The sequence below is a fragment of the Lagopus muta genome, chromosome Z (assembly GCF_023343835.1).
Source record: "Lagopus muta isolate bLagMut1 chromosome Z, bLagMut1 primary, whole genome shotgun sequence".
Classification (NCBI taxonomy): domain Eukaryota; kingdom Metazoa; phylum Chordata; class Aves; order Galliformes; family Phasianidae; genus Lagopus; species Lagopus muta.
Window position 1 is genome coordinate 57,708,399 of NC_064472.1, and position 24,000 is coordinate 57,732,398.

At 36.5% G+C, this 24,000-nt stretch overlaps 1 protein-coding gene across 2 annotated transcripts in view; it reads left to right on the top strand.

The window, feature by feature from the left end:
- The window catches only part of KIAA0825 (KIAA0825 ortholog), a 229,148-nt gene extending 210,876 nt beyond the window's left edge, over positions 1–18,272 (top strand). The window contains exon 20 of one of the 2 annotated variants that reach the window (XM_048930559.1): positions 15,616–18,272. In XM_048930559.1, the coding sequence (XP_048786516.1) occupies positions 15,616–15,730 (115 nt within the window). In that variant the 3' untranslated portion in view covers positions 15,731–18,272. Of the gene's footprint in view, positions 1–8,159; positions 9,227–15,615 lie in introns of those variants that run through there. The other variant, XM_048930562.1, reaches the window with a different exon arrangement.
- The last annotated feature ends 5,728 nt before the right edge of the window (positions 18,273–24,000 follow it).

The following is a 24,000-nucleotide window of genomic DNA, read 5'->3' on the forward strand; positions in this document are numbered from 1 at the left end:
TAAGTAAACATAAATCCTTAAGTGAGGCTAATTTATCATGAAGTACAATTTAGTTATGTAGAAGAACATGGGAAAGTTTAGATTTTCCGTGATTTCAGATGAAGAATTTTCATCACCATGGGATAGTAATACAATCTTTTATCCTGAAATATACAGTCTAAAATAGAACACGTTTACAAGCTTTCTTATATACCATAAAATTAATAGTGCTATATCCACTTGAATTGTAGTTTTCATCTTTGTCACTTTGCATGTAATGAGCATTGTCAGAAAAAATTCTTAAAAACATTTCTTCTCAGAGGATTTGATTTTATACAGAAGATAGGTCCAGTATGGTCATAGAGAGGGTATTATTTTAAAAATCTTTCATATGTGTCCTCAGTTTTATATTCCTGAATTGTTCATTCAATAGTACTTCCTGCTTAAGAGTTTCTGAAAGTTACCTGGAAAGAATAGTGCAATTGGTTCATCAAGTGTGCATCTTAGAAAGTTATTTTAAGGCTCTGGTGTTGTTCAGAAAGGGTTAACTGTCATTAAGAAAAGGTGAAAACAATAGAAATACATCAAATATGTTCCCTCAGAATATCTAATGTTGCGTAAATTTGAAATAGATGAATTACATGATGTTACAGGTTGTATTTGTAATAGGGATGTCCTCTTCATACTTAAACATCTACAGGTAAGATGCTGGATCAAAAGGAGTGATGCTATTGGTAATGTTGAAAAAACATTAATGCTGTTGATGAAAAGCAGTAAAGCAATTCAAGATCGAAAGTGGGAACCTGTTATAAATCCTCAAAGATGCGGTCTGAAGAGGGGTACGCAGGGATAGTCTCTACATGAACACTGATGAACTGCCATTGCACTGCCAAGAGCCCAGGTCCCCAGAGCCTTGCTTGGCCAACACTCACTGAAATCACAGAGGCTAAGAGCATATGTGAGTGGATGCCTTCCTTTCCCTTCTGATGGCATCACTTAAATGATGTATAAGGTAATATTAGCCATAAAAGCCACTTGGATCAGTTGCTATATTGAAAAGCTACCCTTGCCAGAAAAAAAGAAAAAAAGAAAAGAAATTGTATTCTAGGATAACATTTGGCATGTGAAATTTCTTTAAGATAATTGTTTTGAGAGCAGTTTGGGCTGGAGATGGATATAGCACAACCAACAAGCTTCAATTTTATCAAAATGGCAACTGCTGTGGCCCCATTATCAAGCTTTAATACTCACAAAAACTTCAATTAATTGGATTTTTTCACCAAAACTTTTTTGTTTGATTTAAAGTACCATGTAGATTTGTTATAGAAACTTCATTTAAATATGGATTTAATTAGAAATGTTTTATAATTTTAATGAGTCTTAAAAGTCTTTTGATGAGCAGTCAGTGTAATTATGGTATTTAAAATGATTGGATAAATGCATACTTTATAATTTACCTTCCTTGCAACTGTGTTTTCATGCTGGTTATTTTTAACGTGAAGAATTGTTTCATTTTGTGTCAGTTTATCCTCCTCTTCCTTCCACAAAATGTTTTATCTCTGAAATAAAATTAAATATGCATGATATTAGTAGTATCGGAAAATATTGTAATAGCACAGTTAAAAATCAATCTAAGAGACAAAAATTATTTTCATTTTGTTAGAGAAGTGACTAAATTGATAATTTGCTATCCAGAAGTAAATTACAGACTAGCTTTGCCCTATCTATGCTGTTTCTTTTGAGTTTGAGGAAATTACCTGCAAAATTGTTGCAGAAGGCATACTGTACTAGGTATTGTGCTATCAGCAATCTACTCCACTGCCACAACATTAAGAAAGAAAGAGGCTCAGCAAATTTAAGAAATTAAGGAAGTTAAAGAACAAGCAGTTGAAAGGAATTTTTTAAAAAAGGACTTCTAAATGCATTGTGTACTTTATCACACCACCTACCAGAAGACCACCACTATCAGGTGCTCTCTTAGAATTGTTCAGAAACAGAGCACATTAGATCTGCATGTGTAATATACTCTTGTTATATTGCTTTTTATGTGTGTTTGGATATGTTTTAATGAATAGACTCACAGTAAGTTGTGCCTTTCATGCAGAACTAGTATTAGAGTGACATGTCTAAAGAAAGCAGAGAACAGGAATTTTTCATGTTGTTTCTCATGACTACAATACCAGACTGTAAATCAGTCAAATCTTTTCTGACCAAACACTCCAGGAGGGCTGCATATGGAAACATAAGAAACAGATCTTTATGTTTACTTTCTGAAGAAGTACTGTAGGGAAAAATACATGAATGTAATGTGACACGCACCAACAGCTCTCATTTCCTGATTTGGTCTCCTTGTAGATCTCTGGTCTTGAGTTAGCCATGTCTGCTCAACGTGAAGCTTTACTGTCTCACTCAGAAATGATTAGAAGAAGGGTAAATGTGCAACGATACCTACTTGAAACATTCACCCACATCCAGCAAATTGGGCATATCATTCTTAGTTTTATATAGATTTGTGTGTGGGTTTCCATGCTGCAATATTAGCCAGCAGTAAGTACAAATTCCTCCTTCACAACAGTTTGACTTCCACGATTCTTAGCTCTCTTAATAATTTGTGTGCATTTTAGGGTGTGCAGCTTTACAGTGAAAAGCAAATTCAAGGAAGAGTATGTGACCCAAACACCCTTGTTTTTTCACTCAGCTTTTATAAGGGAGAGGTCAAAGAGTTTTTGACAAGAGAGTATTTCTGTCTAGTTTGGTTTTTTTTTGCAATACTGCAGGTGAGTTTTAAACACAGATGCTCTAGTTCAAGTGCATCTGAGAGGCAGAATAGAATCATAGAATCATAGTCATAAAATGGTGTGGGTTGGAAAGGACCTTAAAACCCACCCAGTTCCAAACTCCTGCAGTGGGCAAGACTGCCACTCACCAGATCAGGTTGCCCAGGGTTGTTAAAAGTTGAGTGAGTGGTCAGTAAGGTAAAAGAGTAGGTTGGTGTTTATTTGACTGAAATTTGAAGGAGCGTAAGGTAACGAGCCAACACTGCAGTTGTTTTGTGCTTGATCTGTCAAAGGTTCCTGTGCTCATAATTTTTATGTAGGCTACAAGCATCTCATCTCTGCCTATGAAGTGACTTAGCCATGATTTACAATGTCTTTGTTGTGACTTTAGTATGTTGTAACTAGACAGATACACCATACTTCTATCTGGTTCCCACTTCTATCTTTTCAGCACAGATTCTGCCATATCTGTGGACGCTTCAGACATTTCAGAAACACAGAAATTGCTGGTAAGATGAAATAAAATTTCCAAGTGCCAGCTGCATCAGTCACTAGGTTCTATGATCCTAAGGCTCCTTGTAATTTCTAAATCCATCATTCTTATTAAAAATACTAAATAATTAAAACCATTTCAATACATTTTCAGCAATGTATTCTTTCTATTTTATCCGAGAACAAAGTTCACAAGATGCACCACAAATATGTAGTGAGAATGCTGTCTAACTTAAGCAGAAATATAGAGAGAATTAGAAATTCAAAAGGGAGAGAAACACTGCACTGACTTTGGCTTCCTGTTCTCATTTATTGTAATATTCATCATTTCTTTATTTCTTTGGCAGCTCTTTGTGCAGGAATTGTTCTTTTTCTGAAAGCACTGAATTTTGTGCTGATTTCTGATTTTTAGAAATAAAAAGTACATTACCAGGAGCTCAAATATGGTGAGGAATTATTATATTTTTTTTAACTCTTTGCTACCTCAAATCCATCCTAATCAGGATAGATCAAAGTGTTTTGTGTCATGTTCTCTGAAACATGTAAGCAGCTTTAGAAAAGTTAATAGGCTAGAATTCCTGCTTCAAATGCTGAAAATGGCATTATCTTATAGGCATTTTGCCAGATGCTGTAGGCTCCACCTACATTTGTCTTTTGGAAGTCTTCCAGACCTTCGTATATAGAAGTATGATATTTGAATCACATGTAGATTTCATTGGCTGTGTTTCAGTATACTTGGTAAATAAAGAAAGAATGGAAGTCAGAGATTTTTGAAATAGTTCCTATCCTGCATCAAGATGAAACCCAAATCTTTCAGAGTACATCTGCATACACACAAAGCCAGGAGCCTGGCAGCTGGGAATTGCACCAGCACATGGGACACCATTCCTTGCATGTCTTATGCATGTGATTAGAATTGGAAAGGTACAGCCTGTCCCACAGTGTTGGTTTCTTTCTTTTATGCTAAGGAATTAATGAAATCCTCATTGAATTGTGGTACCACAACCTGACAGCTTTTGCACATCTTGTTCTCCATGACTTGGACCAGGAAGCAGTGTAAGGATGTATAGCTTTTCCCTGCGTTGCGATGGCCAAACCAGCACACTCCACGGGAAGAAGAGAGATTTCTTGATTTCTAGTTCTGAAATGCTTTTTCTTCTTAAAAATGGTACACAGCCGTAAAAAATAGTTTCACCAGCAAAGAACAAGAGCCTGCATGCTACATTCATAACAGTCTGCACCAGCAGAGGTGACCCACTGTCATTGTTGCCACTGTTGAAACTCACTACCCAGTGACTTTCTGTGTTCACATCCACTGTTCAATCTCCATAGATGTTCAGCAAGTGTCAATGAATGTCAGCAGATGCCACCTTTTCCCGCATGAAGGAATTCAGTGATACACCTTTGCTTCATTGGCACCTCCTTGTCAGACACCATTCTGACAGACTGCTCCTCTGCTGCCATCTGTCACACAGCAACAACATGTAATGGGGTATTGGTGGGAAGGTCCAAGCCCTACTGCCGTACCACCAACACCCGTGTCTGATGTCATGGGCCAACGTCATAAAATATAAGCCATTACTTTCAGAGCAGTCCTTGGTAGTAATAACGATCATGTGCAATTCAATTACATCTACATGCCTTAACCAAAAATCTGCATGGTATTATTGCTTTCTTGCACGTCGTTATCTATCTGCTCCTTGCTCTGTCATTCCTGACATCATCTGTACGTCAGACAGCCATCTGTAAAACTGCCTTTTGCTTTATCTGTTAAATAATACTTGCCTTAGCTAAAGAAGCCTAGAAAATAGTGCCAGCAGAAAGTTTAGTGAATCACTTGCCAAATGCTCTTTTCACTAGCCTGATAGGAAACTAATTAAATGTTTGCTGGAGATAGATTATGTTCAAATCAGTTTAGATTTTCTGTACTATACTCATGTGTTTGTTTCTTTTTGTATCACAGTGTTTTTGGTACACTAACAAGAGTACTGGAAAATAATTTAATAGATCATTTTCTTTAGCATTTAGGTTAAGTACAGCAAAGTCCTTCAATCACCTCTTGCGTTAATAAAACCATTATTATAGTTTAAATTATTCTACCGGATGAATTGGAAAACTAGATCCTCATAGTCTTTAAAACAATATTTGTACATCCTTTCCAAAGAAGGAGGAGTGGAAAAAAGCTACCAGAAATGTGAAGTATATTAAGGCATTTCAACATGTAGCTTTTCTGTTAAATCATCTGTCTTTTCAGCTGCTAAAGTAAGTGCATATATGGAATTATAGAAAAAACTATTTACAATACTTTCCTCAAGAGTGGTTTTATGCAGGTGAGTTTGCCGTGTTGCTCTGTAGAGTTGCTATTCTTTGTAATAGTGCAAAACCACATGAAACTTCCCTTTATTTATTCATCTATTTCTAGTTAACAACAGTTAAAGTGCTACCTGAGCTAAGCAGAGAACAAAGAAACAACACAGTTCCTTATCAGTTGATATGCTTTTTTTACAGAAAAGATACAGGGGAGTTTCTTCTTGTTTGCTCCCTTACCTGGGTTGCCAGGTGCTGGTCTGCCTGAATGATTTCCAGAATTTTCAGACCTCTTTTCACTCACCTTTCTCTTAGCACTTGTGATGTGACAATGTTTTCCAGATGCATTTTCCCCATTTCTAAATGTAAAAATTGCTTACACTGGTACAGACGGTTTTATCTTACATGGAGATGATGCTTGGAGCAAAATGGTAAAACAGTAAGATTTTCAGTTCCAAACATAAAGGAGGTCTTTATTAATTTACTCATTTAGTATACACCTTTCTAGAAAGAGGTGTTAACCTGCTGACAATGAAGCATACTGTGGACATAAACCATGTTTATCTATGTTTATCTCCTTTGTTCATTCACTTGTTTGCTAGTCCAAAATCAATGTGTCAGGTCATGTAGATTTTTAAATGTAGATTATGTTTTTCTTCTTTGAGATCATATCCCTGCACGCATTGCTTGCTGCTTTTCCAGTATATCCCCAGCAGTTCTCATGGAGTGAGACACGGCTGCACAACCTATCACAAAGTTTTGAAAATAAATAAGATACAGCTGTTAGGCCTAGTGCTTGTTGAATTCAGTTTTTCTGTATCTAACAATGGAAACCACCCACTTTATTATGGCCCTTCATCCCCTACGTTGTTTTATTTTTGGCATATCTCAATCTCTACCATTAAAGAATTCATCCTGACTCAGTTTTTGCCATCGATGGTCATGTCATTTTGTGCACAGATTCCATACTGTTGCTTTTTAAAAAGTATATGAGACCTGAAATAAATTATTGTGGATTTTATGTATTAGACATCTATTTCCTATAGGATAATAAATAAGGCAGTGGTCACATATTGCTCTTTATTGGAGGGACCACATTTACCCTGCAAGTTTCAGACGTGGAAATGAAGTAGTGACATATAACACAGATACCTGGTTTAGGCAAATTTATGTCATTCTTTCAGCTATTGCAAAAAGCTATTTGAAAAGTTGAAACCAGTTTGATTTTTCTGTATGAGGACAAGTTTGCATGGATAAAATACTGTAAAGGAAACTGGTTTTCTTTCCTCGGGGATCAGGTGACTCTCATTAAGTGATGTCATTCGTGTGGGCTCATCCAAACCTTAGGAGTACAAGGGCACTTGATCAGCATCTGTGCTAAAACAGCAGAGTAGTGCTGTGTGATGAAGCGAATTGTCCCATAGCTAACTGGGCAGGCCAGGACACACGGAACCCCGACTGCTGTGACACCAAACCTGAAACACACTCCTCATGGATTACCTGTTCCAAGCAGTTCAGCTTAAACTGGGGGATAGAACTACTTAAAAGCATGTTGTCTTTCCAGAAAATTACCCACCAGCATCTAAAATAGGTGCACTCTGGTGGTCGCTGGATTATATTGGAGCAGATAGGTGTTTTTTAATACCAGTGAAAGATAGTGATTTTACTTGTATGTGGTACTGGGATTATATTTTCTGCAAAATGCTTTATATATATATATACATATATATACCATCTTGTGATATTCTTTATTGGATTTTTGTCAGCATTTTCCATAAGGTGCTCTATAATTTTAAGATAGCATATAAATATACTACATCCAAAGATAATTCAAATTGCTAGCTGAAGATTTAGAATGTGTAAAAATGCCAAAATTAAGGCCATCTGAGGAAGTTATCTGCCCTCCTGACTAGCAGGTATGGCTTTTTGAGCTTAGGCCAGTATCATGCAAATGCGCTGTTTTCCAGAACTGCGAGGAGCTCATTCAGCACTGTCTCTGGCATTTACCTACAACACTCTGTCATGCCATGTAGAAATATTCTACAGTACCATCTTTAGTTACATGAGCGCATCATAGTCAGAGCGCAATGCAGCTGCAGCATGAATGAGGAGGGACAACTATGCCATATGGGGCGGCGCTAATGACGGGTCTAATGTTTCCTTTGGTAGGGCTGCCTGCTAGGATTTCTACAGGTGTGAAGGAGATATGGTGTTTGTGTGCCATCTGGGGTAGTTCCACATGGTATGAAGAAATATGATAAAAGCAGGAGACACTGAGAGCTGGGACTGCTCAGCATGAAGAAGGCTCAGATGTGTGAGTGGGTACACCTCCTCGATGAGGGGAGCTCATGGCAGTCTCTACTCAGCAGTGCATAGTAGGAGGACTAAAGGCAGTGTTGCAGGAAATTCTGTGTAAAGATAGAAAAACACTTTTTCAGTCTAAATGCAGTCAAACTTGAGACCACCAGAAGCTGTCAAATGATCAAATGCAATTTTTCAGCAGACGTAACTTGTGTTTGCATTTACAGAATGCACTTATGCCATAGTAATCACATTTGAAAACTTAATGCTTTATTTACACTGGGTTTTCAACATTCATTACAGAAAGCCTTTGTAAATTGAAATAAAAGAGGAGAGCTGAGGAAAGGGAACAAGCAGTGCATGATTTGAAGAGCTGGATATTTTTAGTGAATACATTTTTGGCTATCAAGTTCTATCATGTAACCATATGCAGGTAAAAATTATATTTACTTAATGGAAATGTTGCCAACACTTTGATAATAAGATACTTCTGTTTTGTGAATGTGCGTCTCTGCAGTTCTTCAAAAAGCAATTAACAAGTTATATAAAATTATAGAAAGTGCAAAATCATCTAAATAGTCATTTCCAGGCATTTATAGCTTATGCATAGTTTTGTTGATCCCGTTATTTCCATAAAATCTTCCATCTTTTATCCCAGCATCATTAGTCTTCTGTGATCATGCATCGTATTCACATGAGTGTACGTATGTATGTGCACATGTATTTGATATATTGTGTGAAATTGCAGTATCAAGTGTACAAATGTTCTTTCTTCAGAGACTCATGTAAACTGTTTCACATGTGCACTAGAGATTCTTGGGATAGTCTAAAGAAGAAATAAAGGAATGGGGACAAGATACAACCTTCTGGCAATAAGCATATGGGATCTTAGCACCATTATTTCTATGAATATCATTACAGGAATTTATTCTTTGTGAATAAACTACTTCAAACTCTAAGCAGTTGAAATAAAAGACAAAATCTGCGGAAGGCACAAATCTTACAAACTGAAGCTATATAAATGGTTGTCAGTCGGGGTTTTATTTGTTTATCTCTTTAAATTCATTATAAATAACAACAACAAAAAATCAAAATTTTATCTTGAGCAAAAACATTTTACGCACACTTAGTTTCTGGAAAAGCTGAAAATGTAGGGAGTATCTGCCAAAAAATTTGTGAAATCAAAGACACATTCCAAACTGAGATATAATTTTGAATAAAAACCAACATTATTTACCTATAAAACCCTGAAACCAAATGTGTTCATTTTGGATTTAAACTTTAATTAAATTACTCTTAATTAAAATACTTATCAAGAATAGGTCAACTAAAATCTGTCCTGTTCTTCAAAATCTTTCAGCCGAAGGTTGAACACGAATAATTTATTTTTGAAAAAAAAAAAAAAAAGAGAGAAAGAGTGGCAAGCAAATTCCCTGCCAAGATGAGGAAGGTTCTAGCATTCACTTCATCTCTCAATAGCATTATAGTTCTAGGATCCCGCTGATGTACGTATATTTCTATGCGTCTTCTCTTTATGCTATTATAGGATCTAACTCACTCCCAAATGCACAAAAATGCAACAGTGAGACTCAATTTAAGGAGGCACATATTCCATGACTCATAGTGAAATGATGGAAAGCCAGCTGGCCAAGGTCTGACAAAACAAGCCTAATGGGAATTCAGGTGCCTTAGCCCATGAGGAATACTAGTGGACTGATGCAGTGTGGAGGAGAACTACTGGAAGTGTATGATGTCTCTCTTCCTTATCCTTTTCTTATTTCAGGTACGATAGGTATCATAAATACTATTGTTTAGGTATTATAGATACTATGTACCGTGCTACAAATGTGAAATAAAAAGGTTTAGATAAAAGAAGACCTAAGAGAAAGTTGCATACTATTCCAATGCTGTTCCCTCTCTCTGCCATAGCTTGCTGTTCCCTCTCATAGCTTGGTGTCTGAGTCTTTAGATGCCATCCTTCAAAGCTATGGGATAGCAAGCAGCAGTAACAGGAAGGCTGGCTAAGCACTGCCTCTCCTCTCTAATTGCAGTAGGAAAGCTTCTCATAAAATTTTTGCTGTGCACCTTCTGCTGTCCTTGACAACATTCGTATCTGTGTTCTTGCCCTGGAAAAGGGTCTTTCATCATTCTGTTCTAACACTTGTGAAGTTTCTATTTCAGCCCAGAACTTCTCAGATATCCTTCTAATGTCTTAACTCCATAGCTGAGACAGGTTAACCTGTGAGTCAGAGCTCTATTCTTTTCTCATGACATACTTTCTAAAATGTTTTCTGTGTACTGATTTCTGGTTTTTTTTTTTACAAGACTGGCGCCCAGTCTTGTAGCATACAATAATTACAAATATATGTAAAAATAATTCTCATAGTGTTTCCTCTGTATCTTTCCTGATTTTATTGATTGAAAAAAAATCTGGGAGGACCCTTTTTTTGTGCTGTTTGTGTATCTGTAAGAGAGAAGAATTTAGCCAAGTTGTACTGAATTTTTCAGTTCTGATTTGTTTCTGAATATGGTGAAGGATGCATTTTTCACATACATTTTCATGAAAGCAATATAAGTTTTCTTTACGAGTGAACATTTCTTATTTTGTACTAACAAAATGTGTGACTTAGTTTGTGTTAGGTAGACACAGTGACCTCATCTCAACTGGTGTGATTCCATTGTGAATATCACTACCAAAATCGCAACATGCATAAGCATTGTTGCTCTGATTCTTTTCTATGGTACAGAAGCTGTATTTCTGATAACTATCCCCCCACCTCTGATTTTTATGTCCTTGAGAGGAGCATATGTTTATTAGGGTTCAATTACTGCAAAAATGATTGAAGCAAAGTAGACACCCTTTGAACCGTAAAAATTTAAGGAGTTAAAAAATTAGTTTCAGACTTAAAAAAGAAAACGAAAACAAATTTTAACCAAACAGAACTTGATTGAACTACCATTAGAAAAACAAAACATTGCCCAACACAGAAGCTGAAAAGATTTTTTGGGACTTGAGATTATACACAAATACCAGATTTAAATGGCTTCCTCATAGAGACATAGAGACGAAAAGTACTTTATAGGCTATGATTTCTCATGCTATAAAATGTATATTTTGAACTGAAATAGGTTACACAGAGGTGTATATTCTTCTAATACTCAAAAGTGGCAAACAAGATACCAGCTGCTGAGCTTTCTCATCTCACAGTGAAATACAACATGACAGACACAGATAAAATGATCCTTCACTGTCTGCAGGAACTCACTGCATGACTGTCTTTCACAGACTCCAGGAAGCAAAAATATAATTCATTAAAGTGCTCTGTGAGCTGATGGCAAGATATTTTCTTTACGTGCATTATTTCGTTACCTCTTGCAGCTTAGTGTAGGCAACACCAGTCGTTTTATTGACTGATGTCAATAAAATACTTACTTAAAGGTAAAGGTTTGTTTTGTTTTTGTTGTTGTTTTTTTTTTCAATTGAAACAAACATTTGCATATGAGCTTAAATTTTAATTTAGATTTAAATACATTTGAATTTGAATTCATCATCAGAAATCTCAAGAACTATCCAAAACCACCAGACTTAACACTTCTTTCATCTCAGGTGCAAACATGAGGGTGTAATCCAGCACACAGAAATAGATAGTGGCTGTTTCAATTAAGGTGTTGGAAATCTCACCAAAATCCACAAAGCACACAGATCTGAGAACAGGATGTGAGATGGTGGGTTACAATTAGTGTCAGGGCTGCAAACAGCAAAAACGAAATACCAAAACTCCTGTCTCTGCTTCATGCCTACTTACTTTGTCACTAGCCTTTCCTTGGAATGGCCAGCAAAAAAATGGTCATCGTACCTTCAGCAAGCAGTCAATAATACAATTATACTATGCAAAGACCAAATACAGGGAAACATGGGGACCTCTTTTGGAGAAAGCACAAGTAAGCATTTTAGTTCTGCTCAAGTTTAAAAGGTTGGGGGAAATGCCTGCACATGAAAAATGTTCTGTAAGTGGAATGGGACAACAGGGCCAGCTGAATTGGGAGGGCTGCACAGCTGCAGGGACTGTGCCACAGCTGGCTGGACACAAGCAATACATCCCCTGCAAGAAATCTGCACCTATGAAACAATGGGATGAATTTTGTTTCCATTTCACAAAATTGTATTGATTAGTTGTTTATGCGCAAATTATGGCCTTATTCTCCCTCATTCAGATTGTAGTGTTATTTATAAATAAATTCATTCAGAGGGGAGTTTGAAAATTACAGCAAAACAGCTTACTGAAGAAAATGAATATGTGGAAAATATTTTCATGTACATTACATGAAAGAACATTAAAACACATAAACACAAAAATGAATGTGAGATAAGCTTAAGCACCTCTTCTTTGTTCTTCTCCCACCATTGACTGATTTTGTTCTCAATGCTCGGCAAAGAAGACCTTTTTTTTTTCCTTGTGCTTACAGTTTTTATCAGAATTCCCCTTGAAAATGGTCTGTAAAGCCCTCCAGTGATAATTCACCAAAATAAAAATATATAAACTTAAGAGCTCAGGGTTTTATATCTCAGTATTTACCCGTGATAGCATACCTGAATGGTATTGTCTGTGTCTGATTTAGATTGGATATGAATTATGTCACTGTCATCAAATGTACTGCTATTTTTTTCTACAGAGCAATTATTAAACATTGCTATTATTATTCATTAGGAAGTGCATATTTTCAGCTCTGATGTATAGCTGTACAGTTAATATTTCATCACTTACCAAATTCTACAGTAGGACCTGCTTTCCCGTAGGAATAGCAATGGTGTCAGTATGGCAAACATCCATTTTATTTCCAGTGGCTGCATTTCCTTTTTTTTTTCTTTCTTCCATGAAGTTATGCATGATGTAAGGTTTAGCAAGTCCTTGTCAAAACTTGTAATTATTACAAAAAGCAATAGATGTCAAAATACTACCTAAGCACTGTTATGAATACATAAAGTGCCACTATAAAATATTTATATTAAGGTGATCCTTTCTGTAAACTGTTCACTTTTCATACTTTTTTTCTTCTATAAGCTTTAAAAAGGGCATGGTTTGTCACTCAAATAAAACCAGTCAGGAGATTTTTCTAGTTTAAAATACATCTGAATTCTATAGCATTCTTACTTTTCATTTTAATTCTACTAATATTTACTCCTGTTGTGTTTGTTTTTTTTTTTATTTCACTTTGGGGTTGGCTTGCTTTTTTTGTTTTTGTTTTTTGGGGTTTTTTTTTGTTTGTTTGTTTGTTTTACAGGTTTTTCCCTTTACACAGTTGCTCTAAATAATAACAGTGAGTAAACTTCTCAGTGAGAAGGAAACTTCCCAAGGCAATTTCTATAAAAGAACCTAACTGCAGCATGTGCAATCAGTATCACTTCTGGTAATCTATATTGGAATATGACCATGTATGTTAATTAGAATGCACACTTACTGCTTTGCTGTCAACTGCAACAATCCTTTGGTCTGTAACAAGCAACTTAATATATAATGTAGTCATTACTATGTTTTTCTAAAAGTACCTCCATGGGTTTATAAGTACAGTTTACAAAATATTTGCAATATCACAATAGAATATCAATGCCACTAATGTATCACAATGTATTAAATACAGCCCTGCTAAAAATATTCTGCATGGTGTTTAAAAGACGGATTGAAAAATATTTTTATAACTCAGTACAGTGGAGAAACAAACATATAATGCAACATTTTATATAAATGGATGTATTGATGTAAGGATAGCATGCCTATACCTTGCAAAGGAAACCTGAGCTGCAGCACTTGAACCATCCTAGAGCACTGGATTTTTCTCCCCTCATACTTTGTTAGTGTAAAGATGCACGAGTCAAGGCTTCTTCCTCTCTTGCTTCATTTATGAGGCGAAGCAGAAGCTCTCCCAGTGCTAGTTATCCTCTTTGACCTCGTGATCTGAGGTCTAGGAGATCAGCTGAAAACTTCAGTGATTCACAGTATTTATTTGTGCTGAAGTGTTTTGCTGCATGTCTGAAAAATATTCTACTGTTTTTTTTTTCTTCCCCAAGATTAACTGTATGCAGTATAGAGAGCAACAGCATATACAGAAAAGTTTTTAGGTAGTCCTCTTCAGGTGCATACATTTCACCTGCATTATTTGGTGTTTTGACATATTTGCAAGAATATTTCCAATGTTTAATTCTGTGAGTGCACAACAAGTATTGACATGAAAACTTCTACCCTAAAGCTTAGAAAAGAGACGGTATTTTATTCTAAGTACTTGCTTACTTTTGAATATGAAGAACATACTGGAAGTTTGGTTAAGTACGTATCTGTATGCTCAGAGTCATTGTGGTTGTTATATGAGCTGTATGAAAAATGCAGATGGTGATACAACGGAGTGGTTCACATAGTTTCAGTACCCTTTTGGAATTCAATTTAATTTCATCCAAGATGCAGCCAGACAAATATGTACATATATAGGCCAGCTCTGAATTTGGAATATTTTTCTAAGAGCTATGTGACTAATAATTGGAAAGAACAGAGGAGCTGGCTGTTTGATTGATAAGGCTTGTATTTTGGAAGTAATGCATGATGGTAATTTCATTCATGTTCACATCCCTTGAACTGGCTAGTGGACTGGTACCAATTGCTATCGCCAAAACAACTGGCACACATTTTAGTCATGTCAATAAAAACAGATTCCATTTAGGACAAATTTTCAAAGAGTAAATATTGACTGTTTCTCCATCTGAACACAGACACCTGGTTTTCTATCCCACTTACAACAGCAAAGATACACTGTGGTCCTACTGCCTACTTCCCAGTAGTGCTTTAAAATCCATTATTCCCCCCAGACTTTAAAATGTGTAAAAGTGGAACAGTTTCAAAATTCTACGAGAAACCAGGTGTTTGTCAAACTAATTTCACAGATCTTTAATTCATGGATACCGTTAAGCAAATGCATAGAAGACATTCTTATCCTCATCGGACCTGCTTAAATACTTTAAAAATAGACTACTTTTTAATAAAATGATAATGCAATGTATTAGTAATAACTTATGATAAAGTGAACATTAAAGGATGTCCAAACTGGATGACACTGAAGATTTTTTTACCAACACTATCATTTAAGATTCAATGAAATGTGCTGACAAGTATGAAGTCACTTTAAAAGGAATCTGCTGATTTATTGTTAAGCTTCCATTAGCAAAGACTGCTAGATTTCTGTGCTTTATTCCTCCAGCAATAACTGTTTTGAATATATTCCATTTAGTGTTTTCAGTTGTCTTTCTTCTAAGCAAACAACTCCTCTACCTAAAAATACACAACAAATCACATTAATTATAATGAGTCTGTTTGACTGTTAGTTGACTGCTGTTGAAAGAGGTCTTTCAGAATGACTCTGAGAAGTCATAAATTCAAATTATAGGTTGACTACTTTTGCTCTGGTTCAAAGAGGGTCCTCAGTGCAATGGCAAAAGGAAAAGAGGAAAACATCCATGTACCTTGGTGGATGCCTGCACAAGTTCCTGGGTAGGGAAACCATATAGACAGATTTTATATAATAAACCAGTGAATGAAGCAAAGAGCCATAATAGCAATGAATAGTTTTGTATGACTCAGCAACACTGACTGATGCACTTCAAGTTTTGTTGGTGGGGTGAGAAAGATGGGGAATGAATTGATGGTAACAAGTTTATGGGTTTCCTGTACTAAAGACTGGTTTAAAACATTAATATAAAGTCTTTTTCTTTCAGGTGGGAAATGAAAGAAGGAGCAGATCTTGAAGATGAGGAGAAAGTTATGGTGGAACACTTAAAAAATGTTTATCTGACACAGAGCACTCCTACCTCAGAGGATAAAGAAGAATAATTAACTTGACAGGTTTCGGGTAGCACCTTTTTCAAAATTCAATACGATTAACTTAATGGCTTAGTTTTAACTGACAGGAGAAGAAATCTCAGGAATATATATATTGAGTAGGAGTTTTAAACTGAAGTATGTTCCCCTGTTATTGTCTAGTCACCCCATTCAAGTGGCAGTTGTTAACACATGCATAAGGCAAGCAACAAGAAAATGTCAATGTCACAAAACAAGGAGGGTGTATCTTGGTACTGCAGAGGCACAAACCTGAATAACAAACCAAGAAGTGCTTTAAAGTTATAAAACTCACAGTGGCATCTAAATATAATGCAACTTTGGATATGTTCTAAGCAAATGCTAGTGGTATGTTGGCATCTACCATATGCAATCAAGTCAGCCTGCCCTGGGCCAGGGCTGCAGCAGAGTTCAAGGACCTCTTCTCTCTCCTGGTGCTTGTGTTTTGCTTATTGCTGGCAGCAAACCACATGAATTCTGAGCAAGGATGGGCATCGGCCACAGTTCTGCAGCTTTTGATGAGATGCCCTGTGTAGATACACCTGTCATTATTCCTAAGCAAAAATGCACCAGATTGATTGCCTTCACAAACTCCTGAGTGCCCAGTTGGCTGTGGCTTCAAAGGTAGCTCATAGTGAAACCTACTGGCAGCATTTAAAGCTTTCAGATTATTTTTTTTTCATTAAAAAATTATTCTCAGGCAGAGAGTTCATGAAAGTAATGAACTATCTTAACAGCAAACTGAGTAAATAATACAGAATTCAATATTTACTTCTGATAAATATAGTAAAGTTTTATTTTCAAAGTAAGCCCTGTTGGATATTCAGATTTCCCAAAAATATTTCTGTTTTCAGTTAAGATCTTGCTTATGGATTAAAAATGGCTATTGGGTGCGACAAGTGGCTGTTGTTACAATAATTTTTATATTGAAAGGGCAGTCAACATTTCATTAGTTTTATAAAAATAATGTCATTTTTCTATCTTTTTTCTTTCACTGGAATTCCAAGATAATAATTTCCTCTGCCTGCTCACAGATTCTGGCAAGATCTTGGAAAGGCTGTAATCTGACCTTTTCCTATTCCCAGTGCATCTTCTCACAGACACTGCAGTGGACGTAAATCAGAGCACTTCAGTAGGAAGGGAGACACATTTTTCTCCCTGAGATCTCAGCAGGATCATCGGTAATCCTAATGTTAATGCTGCCATATGGTCTAATCTGAAATGCAGTTTTTCCTCCTCTTTTTCTAATAATGTATATAAAATATTGGACAAATAAAATGAAAATGGAGACTATTGCATCTTACAAATCTCCAAAGATCTTGCCATAGCACTGCATCAACAAAAGGAATGCGTGGCACTGGTACTTCAAAAATGCTAAAGAATAAAATCGGCTTTCTTATCTAGCAGTGATATCGTCATTTCAGAACATAAAGAAGTAATGAAGTGTAAAAACAATTTTTCTTTGCTTTGTATTTCACCTTTGAAGATTAGTTGTGGTTTTAAGGCTTAAAGCTTGCCTACAGGAATTGCCTGGTGAGGCATGTGCAGTACTCTGACACCAGGTATACATGCTCCAAGCTATATTAATACTGTGTAAGTACGTGGAAGTTGGAGTTAAAGCATTTTTTCTTTCTGTATCAAAATCTATTAAACATAATTAAGTTTTTATATAGGCATATAAATAAATTTCTGTCTATGTGGTGGAACTTACTGAAATACCTTTTCTGAAAAAGCTCTGCTTCTGGGAAACACTTATTCTGAATAGGATAACTTTGTAAGTGAAATAAGCTAACCCTTAATAAAAACTCTCACGCTGAAACAGGAATGTCCGTATGGGGAGTTATTCCAAGACGATTATGATGCTTCAAATTCACAACACACCTGGTTCTAGAATAAACAGTCATGTTAAAAAAAAAAAAAAATCATTATGCCCCTTCCTCCCTTTTCTCCCAGCCAAGCTAATTCAGCAGTAACCCAATGGGTAGTATGATTACAATACTTTCTTCCTTAGCAGTAATGTATTTATACTCTTTACAAGTGCAGAACTAGCAAGCTAGAATAACTGGCTTGAATAAAAGCTGAATCATTGTACAGTATTTTATTTGGACATCTTCCTTATCCATATTTATATTTACATGTATCTATGACTTTTAGAGTCTCTGAATTCAAGGCAGTGTACATTTGCACTTGTTCCTCACTGACAAATAGCGGGGTTTGGTTTGTTTGTAATGTACTGATTCTATTAACTGACCTTCAGGGTATGAAAGAAATATCACCTTGGCAACATCACTTATGCTGGTGATACTTTTGTAACATTTTGTACTTCTTCAAAGAAATTACAGTAATAATAAGAATTGAACAACTAAGATTGCTAAACATATCATTAATTTATCAAGACTGCTTACTTTAAACTTAAACCTTTAATTGAAGAAAAACGAAAGACATTTGGAAGAGCTAATTATTTCTACATTGTGAGCTGTGTAAAAGTGGGAGTACTTGTGTAACAGAATGCTGCATTCCTTAGCTTTTTTAATAAAATAATGGTTCTACACTCTTAAAAAGAAAGAGAAGAATAAAGTTATTCTGATTCAAAAAATTGATGTAAGGCTACTTTCATTCTGGAGAGTGGTGTGTTCATAGTGCTGAAATATCTTGCTTTTGTACTTTTTGTACAGGCTCTTTCTCGGTGCTTGCTGACCCAAGCAAGTTTTGTATTTACATTCAGTCTCAACAAATTAAGGCAATGATGGCCAGATTTGCAGGCTGCAATGTTGGCCTTGTGTTGCATAACCAGTGCAATCTGACAATGTGATATGCTCCTGAAAAGAGGGCCAAAAATAAGAAAAAAAGTCTGTTCTGTACAGCAGAAAATTCTGGATGGGCAAAAGTAGGCCTTATTGGCTCAGCTGAGCTACCTTAAAAGGAAATTACTATGCCTACACAAATGAATTGGATCAGATAGCGTAACACAGGTAATTAAGCATTATCATTAGTGCTGACACCTAACTCTCATTTAACATTCTTGTATGCTAAGCAGTCTTTATTAACAGTGGCTTTGAGACGTCATGGTAAAGACTGTGTCTACTGTGTTTGTTCAGTATCCAGTTCAGGATGCTCCAATCTTTAACATCTTGCTACTTCTCAAAGGTGGTCAGCAAAATTAGGAATAAGTCAAAATTGAGAAAGCATTGATGGTAAGCAAACTCGAGGAATACTGATGACTCTAATGACTGCTGTCATGACAGTTTCCCACGGATGGTGCTTTATTCTGGCAGCAGGGTTTTGAAAAGACCACAGGCAACAAAGTTATGTGTTCTAGAAATATGCTCTAATTCATCTCTACATCCTTCCAGCAGAGCAAGGTAGGCATGATGCCTGGCTTGTTCCAATTAGTCTCCTCATACAGATATATTCCATTTTCTTCTCAGATAGGAGTTTTTAGCAAAATACCAACAAATCTTGCCTAAGTGAATTTAGTTATAATCTGATACAAGACTGTTTCATGAAATACCTTAAAAATATGTGCAATCATTTTTAGTGAAAGACAATATTCAAACTTCCACAGCAATAGAGGAAAGTCTGACAACTTAGACCTATTACCTTATTATGCTTGGAATGAGAGAGCTTGGTGGTAACAGGAAGAATTTTAAGCAAGCATATGGATCTTGAGTTGGTCCTGGCTGCTGGGAGCTGTTTCCTTGTATTAGCAATCTGTGTGGCAATCAATGGCATAAATGGAAGCAGCAGCTCTAATGCAGACAAGTGTAAGGTCTGGGAAGTAGGCCTTTCGCTTTTTCCTCTATCACTGGACTACAAAAGTTGGGAAACAGACTAAACTGACTGATGTTATAAGGCAGTGGTTATGAGAAAAATATACAAGGTTCTAAGCAATCTGGGTATCAGCAAGGATCTTGTACCCACCAGTAGAAAGCTTTATAAGAACCAGTTTCCTCACCACTACCTTTCTCTCTAGCAAAAGCATTTGAGAACAGGCAGTTACCTATGATTACAGCAAGTGAAACAGTTCTATAATGCTGACAAAAACCATGCTGAAAAGCATGGAAACATGCAAACAATTACCTGTCCTTTTCTGTTTTTTCCTGCAAAACAACTTCTCAGGAAGAGCTGAGAACAGCCAAGTATTAATGATGTAAATTAATCATCTGAATTAAGGTTTTACATAGACAAGTATCTCTGGCTGACAGGAAGCCAATTTGCACCAGCTAGTGCAAATTTGATAACTAACAGCTTGCACCCTTTTGATCCATGACAGCTTGAGCTGCCAGTAGGCTGCAACCATCTCTGAATCTAGAATCATCTAGATCAAAAAAGACATTCAAGGTCACCAAGTCCAACCATCAACCTCACATTCAGAGTCCCAACACTAAAACCCTTTATGACACATCCACTCATCTCTTAAACACTTCCAGCTGTACACAATATTCCTGATGCAGGTTCACCAGTGCAGGGTGCTTCCTTGACCACTTGGGCACATCGCTGGCTGTCAACCAGCACCTACCTCCAGCTCCTTTTTCTGCCAGGTAAGGTTTCAGCCACTCCTTCCCAAGCCTTTAGCATTGCGTTTGATTGCTATGACCCAAATGCTATGACTCAGCACAGAGCTGTGTTCAACAGCATGTGACTAGACTTGGTCCATCAATCCAGCCTATCCAGATAGGCAAAGCCCTTCTACCTTCAATCCCATCAGCCTATCACAGCAAATAATTTATAACACCAAGGAGATCTTTTACAATGTTTCCTACTGAAAAACATGAATACAGTGATCATATTCAGCAGACATGATTTTTTCCAGTGACTAGCTCAAAGGGCAGTACTTGTTCTGCCATGAAAAATTTATGTTTCAAACTTGATTCACAGTGGAGACTCGCAGCAACAGCACATAACTTTGTTGTTTTATTTTAAAAATCTAATCTACCTTTTTAGAAAAATAACCTCTTCGGCTCTCTCTCTCTCTTTTTCTCTTTGTGTAGTTAAAATCACTGTTGTAGAACTAGCTTTCACTCACAGAATATAACATCTGCCATATGGTTCCTAACGGACCTAATGTGTTCTTTAAGAAAACTGTTAATGACTTGATCATAATACATACTTAGTGTCCATACATGAATCCAATAGAGGATAGAAATTTGGCTACATACACAATTCAGGGAAATTTGTAATTGCTTCATATCTAAGTATCACTTTTTCACAAAAAACAGAACTGTTTTTCATATGCAAAAAAAAATAATTTACTTTAAAATATTTGGTCACCATAAAAAAAAAAAAAGCTCTTCTTGAGGCATCTTAACCCTGTTTTGTTCTTCACCTCAATATAGCCTTTCAAGTTGAAAAACTTAGTGGTTAATGCTTGTTATAACTGAGAATCATAGAATTGTTTGATCTGGAAGAGACAACTAAAGTTCTCCTAGTCCAAGCATCCTGCAATGAACAGGGACACTTACAGTTTGATCACATTGCTCAGATACCCATCCAGTTTGACTTTGAATTCCAGCTCCTCACCTTATTTTAAAAACCTTCTTCCTTATAACCAATATAAATCTCCCCTCTTTTTGTTGAAACCATTTCCCCTTTTGTCACAACAGATCCTTCTAAAGAGTCTGTCCCCTTTCTTCTTACAGCCTCCTTCAGATACTGAAAGACTGCTCTCAGGTCTCCTCACAGCCTTCTCATCTCCAGGCTGAACAGCCCCAGCTCCTTCAGAGTGTCCTCATAGGGGAAGTGTTTCATCCTTTGGGTCATTTTTGTGGCCTTCCTCTGAACATGCTACAACAGCTCTATGTCTCTCTTATACTGATAACTCCTCATCTGGATGCACTACTCCAAGTGAGATCTCACCAGCACAGAGTAGAGAGGCAGGATCACTGGCATTGTTATACATGGACAAATTTTCTAGATTAACTGCCATAGACACTTAAAGGAGCATAGGTTCTATTCAGGTAATTATTTCAGGTTTAGGTCTGCTCCTAGTGCTTCTCCTATTCCTAGTGGTTCACATGCATTTTGCAGTATGTACGCTCTTCCACTGTTCTAAGCCTCCTCAATTACCTGGGATAACTGAAGCCACCTGTAAATGGTTTGTGAGGATTGTATGTTTGTCTGGTTGAACTAGAACTAATGTACCCTGCCACACATTTTGTGTGTGTTTTGTGTTTTAATTTACATTTGGAAATCCATAATTCATCTGTTTTCCCAACTGTTTAACACCTATTTACACAAAGTTTACGCCTGATGTAGAGATTTAGTGTGGGAGTACAAGAAGGATTGTACAGAGCAGCAGCTATGGACCAAGACAAACAGCATGAGAACCAAGAATACCTGTAGAGGAAGAAGAAACAGTTAATAGGTCTGATTGAATAGGCACCCGCATGAACAGTTGAGGAGTGTTTGTAGAGTGCTCTGTTGACATGCAAAGGTGTTTGGGAAAGTTGTAGGTGTGGATGGGAAAGCTAGAGAAAGAAAACTTGTGAAGGTATATAAGTGATGTGAGAACTTGTAATAAACGATTTGGATCGTTCACATCTGAGTCCACACATCAGATGCTGCAACTTAGAGAACCAACAGTTTAATAAACACAAAATTCAAACCAGCCACCTGCAACATTATCATAGAACAAATGCAGTGGTCATTTTAACTTGGAATTCCGCTTTTTTATATATTCCAAAAATTGCTCCTTTATGGAATTGTTTGCTTGTGTTCTGCACACTTCATAGGTATCTTCAATGCTATTTAATAAACATGACTTAAGTGGGTTTTACTATGTAGATTAAGATTATTTTTTCTCTCTTGACTATGAAGATCTGGGTGGTAAGAGGTTGAATCAGAAGGTGATGTATGGCCAGCAAAGAGATTGCTTTCTACAGTAAGCTAGATGTGGCCTTGGGAATTAAAAAATCTTGGCATAAATCCTGAGTGCAGGTATGTGTTAACTTCAGGAAATTTATGTATCAACATGTGCTCAACAAAGCGTTTCTTTAGAGACAAAAGGATCAAATACCTTATAACAGTTTTCCAGATTCTAGCTCCCTTGCTCCAGTCAAGGTTCCCAAATTTCATACATGCCCAACCACTTTCTTAATGGACAATTTAACCAAGGAAGTAGCATTAAGGTAACTTAAATGTAGCGCACGAATCATTTCAGCTCTTCTTTCCAAACAGTTAAGCAGAATGAAGTTGACTGTTATTTCTAACATCTATTCATGATCCTGGTCAACTTTATTTAGAAACACTGTACTTCTACCAGCACTTACTATCAGAGAACAGATACTTCCAAGGTAGGGAGTTAGAGGACATTTTAATTTTTAATGTTTTGAAAAGTACTGTGTAGTTTAGGTACAGTTCTTGGATTTATGAAAACAATCTGTTCCATGATTCCTTCCTTTTCCTGCTTTTCTCTCCTTTCCATTTCCTTCCCATCCTCCAGTTTTGGCTAAGATGTCAGTTTTACAACAGCTCCTGCTGGCTCCTGAAGGGTATGACCACACCATACTTAGCATACTTCATAAAACGTACAGAAAGAGATTGTCTCAGAAAGCATAGGGAGTGTACACAGAAGACAGCAGTCAGCAGTGAGATATTTTGGTTAAAGCTTTTTCTTTGTAACCCTACATTCCTAGACACTTGAGCTGACCTCCCAGAAGCATGAAGGTGAGACCTCTTTAACTGTTTTATAAGAGTTGGTGTGTTTTTGTTTAAAGAGCAGGAGAGGAAGAGGAAGAGATTCTTTGTTATGAATTTATATTGTTATGTTAATTCCATTGCCTTTGTTGCTATTCTGTTGGTTGTTTTTTCTTTTTTCAATATGGGCTGATGATTGGTGAACACATGATGGATACAGTCTGCTGAAGCAGTGTGGGCATTAATCGCTGTTACTTATAGCAGTAGAAGTATTTGTGAGTTTAGTCTTCGTGAAAAGTGTCTATTGTGCCAATATGCTCTACATGAACCAATTCAGTCTAGATAGCTCTACTAAAACAGTCTATTATTAACATGATTTCTGAGTTCAGCTTTCTCATCTCTCTCTCTGATAACCAGAGTATTCCTTCTGAAGAGAGAGCCACAGAAGAATCTAACATGCTGTTCACTTTTAGGGATCTCATTTGTTCTGACTTGAGTGTAAAAAAGTACACTTATGCTACATAGCATGGTACACGTATTTTCTTTTCTACATTATGTGTAGACAAATTGTTTAGATGACAGTTCTACAGTTAAAAAAAAAAAAAAAAAAAAAAAAAAAAAAGTTATAT